Source organism: Chrysemys picta, chromosome 1 (genome assembly GCF_011386835.1).
Source record: "Chrysemys picta bellii isolate R12L10 chromosome 1, ASM1138683v2, whole genome shotgun sequence".
Classification (NCBI taxonomy): Eukaryota; Metazoa; Chordata; order Testudines; family Emydidae; genus Chrysemys; species Chrysemys picta.
Genome location: NC_088791.1, coordinates 351,013,757 through 351,019,181, shown reverse-complemented (window position 1 = coordinate 351,019,181; position 5,425 = coordinate 351,013,757). Strand labels below are relative to the sequence as shown.

The window sequence follows — 5,425 nt, the reverse complement described above, 5'->3', positions numbered from 1 at the left end:
CCTCTAGGGTCCTTGCAATGACTTACTCTCAGCCTTGAATATTTAAAGCAGGAGCTCCCTTTGTGGGGTCACATTTATTCAGTCTTCTCCAAAACACAAGGTCTCCTACCCTCCAACTTGACCAGTCTGATTTTTCCATAAACACCCTATCATCCTTTTTGCTGGTGTCTGCATTGCTTCAGACTTGCTGCAACCCCTTTGCCCTTGAGCCTCTCCCCCACATATGTTACCACTAGGCCCTGCCCCCTGCTCCTTCACTTCCCCTGAAGCTCCGCCTCCTGGCCACCCCAGAGCCAGGCCACTCCAGAGCATCTACTGTGATGTTCTCTGATCAAAATATGATCATATAGATCACTTTTGCAACCACTGTTATATATTTGCAACAAACTTGTACAAAATGTGGCATGTATGATGTCAATGAAAAGGTTATGATATGCTCTTTGTGGTTGTGCTATCTTTATGCATGTATCATTTTTGTATTTGAACATATGACTATTGGCTCTATACCTGGATTTCAAATGTTTGCCCCTGGAGTAATGCCCACAAACTAGTTAGACTGTAATTCTTGGAGAAACTATTCCAATTAAAGGCTCATCAAGAAAGACTTAAATGACAATGGACCATTGGAGATGCCCATCTACATTGAATGGACTGTCCTGCAAATGTGATTGTCCATGTGATTCCAAACCCCAACTTGTCACCTCTAATTTTCCACTAGCTGTGCTGAGGGCTTTGTTTAAAACAATGGTTTTCCCTCCATATGGCAGACGCTATAAAACACTGTAAAAAGAATCATCTCCATTTTGCTTCTTTCCTGCTCAAGCCTCTGGACAATGAACTTACACTAATGGGAGCGTTCTCAGCAATAGAATGAGGTCCTTCCAATGATTTGGAAGCAACCAGATACTCATCAAGGCAGCAGTTTGTACCATCACTTCTACAAGCCTGAAATAAGAACTTTGTATTTATTATTGGTATTTGACTCCTTTAACCAATTTTAACTCTCACCTTTCTTTCTTTTTCTTTTTTTTCTTTTTACAAATAAATCTTTAGATGATAGATACCGAAGGATTGGCATCAGCATGATTTTGGAGTAAGATCAGAGGTATATATTGACCTGGGTGTGCGGTTGGTCCTTTGGAATCAGAAGCACCTGTTATTGATTTTAAAGAACCACACATCTTTAACTCTAGTGTTTTGGATGGGGATATAAGACTGGAATATCTAAGGAAATTGCTTCTATGACTTCTTGTTAGCGATTGTAGTGAAAGAGAAGGTAACTTTGTGTTGCTGGTTTAGTATATCTCATGGTAGAATAATCATTAGTTTTGGGGTCTGTCTGTCCTTTTTCTCCACAGTTTGTCCTGAATTTGCTATTCACAGTTGTGATCCACAAAAGCACGGTTACAGCTACCCTGGGAGCCCAGGCTGCTGTGGGGATTCCCAGACTCTCGATCTTCTCTGGGGATGCGTCCTAAGGGGCAGAGAGAGAGGTTGGCACATTCTCCTGTTCCCCCTGTCCCAGAGGAGGTGGAGGATCTGGAGCTCCCCACAGAGGATTTGGCTCCCTGATCAGCTCTTTCTAAGGTCTGGCTCTGGCTTCTGGCCTGGACAGGGGGTGGAGTCCTGGTGGAAGAAGAGGAGCAGGGAGTGGGGCCTCCAGGGGGAAGAAGAGGGGCAGGGGCGGGGTCACCGAGGGGACCAGGCTCCCGGCCTGTGTCCCGATTTTGCCTTTTGAAAAGGTGGTCACCCTACACCCTACGCTGGGCTGGGATAGGAGCTAGCTGGGCCTGAGGTGAGGCCAATTTCCACTGATTTGCATTGCTGGGGCAGCCCAGATTGTGCAGACTGGGAGGAAACCTAGGCCTGAGTTTCTTACCTTTACTCCTGTGTGTCAGACGCTTACTGATACATGCAGTTCTGCCCTACCTCAGTGGGGAGTGGACCTGGCAGGTGTGCTGTGTGCAGAGCCATTAATGGAAGGCTGAATGGCTTTTGCTGGTTCTCCTGTGTTAATCATGTCTCTGACATAACTCAGACACAATCACCTGGCTGAGGGTGTAGGAGAAGAGTGGCTGTCCGTGCCCCTTGAATAGCCCCCGTCCACAGCTGGTGCAGCACCCATTGGTCATACTGCACCTAGAGCGCTCAGGAGGGAACAGGATTGTGAACAGCTCTGCAGCTGTTTTCATAGCCCTTGGGTGTTTAGCCAGAGACCAGACAGTGACAGGCCAGGTGTAATGGGAAACAGTATCCACATTCCTTCTCTTTATTGACTATCAACAGGAATTGTGAGGTCAGAGCAACCACCAATACACCTCTTTACGGGCCAACAGCCCAACAATCCCCTGGCTCTCCACAAACAGTCACTTTGTAAATGCTGCTGCCTGCCTTGTTCTCCCTTCCCCAGTGCCCTGTCCTCCCTCACCATCCCTCTCCTCCCTCCCCAGGCTTAGACCCCGTCTGAACCTCTCTATATAGTGGAGACAAATAACTCATGTCATCTCGGATGTAGGGGTCCAGGATGGAATAGGTGGCCCATGTTTTTTGTCTCCCATGTCACAGGACCCAGGTGGTGAACTGACCCTTCACTTGATGAACACCCTGATTATCCTCACACGAAGGTGTTTGCTTTTCACGCTGTACACGATTGGATTCATCATCGGTGGGAGAAGCAGGGAGATGTAGCCTAGGAGAATCTGAAGTAAGGGATCAGAGCCCTCCCCGAATCTGTGTATCAGAGACAAGCTGATCTCTGGTATGAAAAAGAGTAGGAGAGCGCAGAGGTGGGAGACGCAGGTGTTCAGGGCCCTCAGGGACTCCTTGTAGGATGCGATGCTCAGCACTGTTTTAAGGATCATCACATAAGAGAGGAAGATGAGCAGTGAGTCCAACCCCATTGTTATGAGTTTTGTAAACAATGCAAAGATGCTGTTGACTGTGATATCTGAACAAGCCATCTTCATGACCTCCCGGTGCAGGCAGTAGGAATGGGAGAGGACATTGGCTCGACAGTATTGGAACCGTTTCAGGAGAAAGGGAAGTGGAAGTTTTATGACCATCGCTCTTAGCACAGCCACCACTCCCATCTTTGCTATTCTCGATAGGTTTAAGATGGAAGCATATCTCAGCGGGTTATAAATTGCAATGAAGCGGTCGAAGGCCATTAACAACAGCACAGAGGATTGAATGCATTGAAGCAAGTGGATGAAGAAGAGCTGGGCTAAACAGGCATCAAGGCTGATCTCCCTTGAGTTAAACAAGTATATGCCCATTATCGTCGGTATGGTGGTTATCGATATGCCAAGGTCTGTGACGGCCAACATGGAAAGGAAAATGTACATGGGCTCATGCAGGCTTCGATCTGTTTTTACAATGAACAGAATGACTGAATTTCCTAATATAGAAATAACATACATGAAGCAGAAGGGGACAGAAATCCAGAGATGTGCATCTCCATGACTTGGTAGCCCGGAGAGAAGGAATATTACAGATTTTAATTTTGTGTCATTGACAGCTGACATATTATACTGGGCAGGTCCAAGGTGTTCTGAAATGTCCGTTCTAAAAGAAAAATTAGAGGCGATAAAATGATATTTAGCAAGTAATCATTCTGCTCTTAGGGCAAATCTACAGAGTCCCAGATCTCAAGGTAGATAAGCAAAAACATACTGTTGGATTTACATGGTTCTGGTTAGTCAGACTGGATCGGACTTGTAGTCCATCTACCCCAGTAACCAGTGGCCATGTCCAGATGCTTCAGATGAGGGGGAAGAAGCCATGAGTTAGGCAGCTATGAGAGAACCTGCTCCCAGGGAGTTTCTCTCTGACACCCACTCATTAGACATATTTTGTGGTGTAAATCAGGAGGGTTTAGAGCTTCTCCAAAACTTTTTTTAAAACAATCCTCTCCACTGTAATTGGATTTTCTCTTTACTCAGTCCCCCTTGGAATCCTGCTAAGCTCTTGGCTCCATTAATACCCTGTGGCTATGAATTCTACAGCCTACTTGCATACTGTATGATATTACCATTGTGACCTTAGAACATAAAAATGTAAGAGTGGCCATACTGGGTGAGATGAAAGTTCCATGTAGCCCAGTATCCTGTCTTCAACAGTGGCTTAGGCCAGGTGCCCCAGAGGGAATGAACAGAACAGGTCATCATCAAAGATGATGCACCATCCATGAATGTATGTAGTTCTCTTTTGAACTCTGTTATACCCTTCACACAGACACTCTTTCTGGCTCTCCACTTCTGAGAGTGACCCCTTGTATCATGGTATGTGGGCGAATACATGGCAAGTACATGATGAAAACTGGAGTACTTGTGGCACCTTAGAGACTAACAAATTTATTAGAGCATAAGCTTTCGTGGGCTACAGCCCACGTCTTCGGATGCATATAGAATGGAACATATATTGAGGAGAAGTATCAGAGGGGTAGCCGTGTTAGTCTGAATCTGTAAAAAGCAACAGAGGGTCCTGTGGCACCTTTGAGACTAACAGAAGTATTGGGAGCATAAGCTTTCGTGGGTAAGAACCTCACTTCTTCAGATGCATCAGGAATCATAATACTCAAAAATCAGTGGGAGAACACTTTAACCTGTCTGGTCATTCAATGACAGATCTGCGGGTGGCTATTTTAAAACAGAAAAACTTCAAAAACAGACTCCAATGAGAGACTGCTGAGCTGGAATTGATAGGCAAACTAGATACAATTAACTTAGAATTGAATAAGGACTGGGAATGGCTGAGCCATTACACACATTGAATCTATCTCCCCTTATAAGTATTCTCACACTTCTTATCAAACTGTCTGTACTGGGCTATCTTGATTATCACTTCAAAAGGTTTTTTTTCCTCTTACTTAATTGGCCTCTCAGAGTTGATAAGACAACTTCCACCTGTTCATGCTCTCTGTATGTGTGTATATATATCTCCTCAATATATGTTTCACTCTATATGCATCCGAAGAAGTGGAATGTAGCCCACGAAAGCTTATGCTCTAATAAATGTGTTAGTCTCTAAGGTGCCACAAGTACTCCTGTTCTTTTTGCAGATACAGACTAACATGGCTGCTACTCTGAAACCTGTCATGGTGAAAACGGTCATTGTATTTATCTGCCCTGCACTGAAGCTATTTTTAAATCTGTTTTATAGCTTCATTATATGGATTATTTTTCTCTGCACCCTTGAAAGTCCAGGTTATGCAACTGCCTCTTCCCAACATATCGGATATATTTTTAGGGTCAGGTCTTTCAATAACAGTGATATCAACATCCTCACATCACAGGTTCCTGTGTAAATTCAATCAGAACTAGGCTCTATTAACTCACCCTTACCAAATGCTCCCAGTGATATTCTCTGACCCCCAAGAATCCTTCCAAGAGAAGCTGAAGTTTACTGAATCCAGAGACTGTGATCA

The 5,425-nt window shown here is 44.7% G+C and overlaps 1 protein-coding gene across 1 annotated transcript; it reads right to left on the bottom strand.

The window, feature by feature from the left end:
• Positions 1-2,500: 2,500 nt before the first annotated feature.
• Positions 2,501-3,632, bottom strand: LOC101949118 (olfactory receptor 51G2-like). The gene has a single exon (XM_005311795.3). It carries the CDS (start codon positions 3,522-3,524, stop codon positions 2,589-2,591), a length of 936 nt encoding a protein of 311 aa, XP_005311852.1. The 5' UTR covers positions 3,525-3,632; the 3' UTR covers positions 2,501-2,588.
• Positions 3,633-5,425: the final 1,793 nt, after the last annotated feature.

Excerpts from the sequence above, each read along its gene's own strand:
- LOC101949118 (XM_005311795.3), bottom strand. The coding sequence starts at position 3,524 with ATGTCAGCTGTCAATGACACAAAATTAAAATCTGTAATATTCCTTCTC.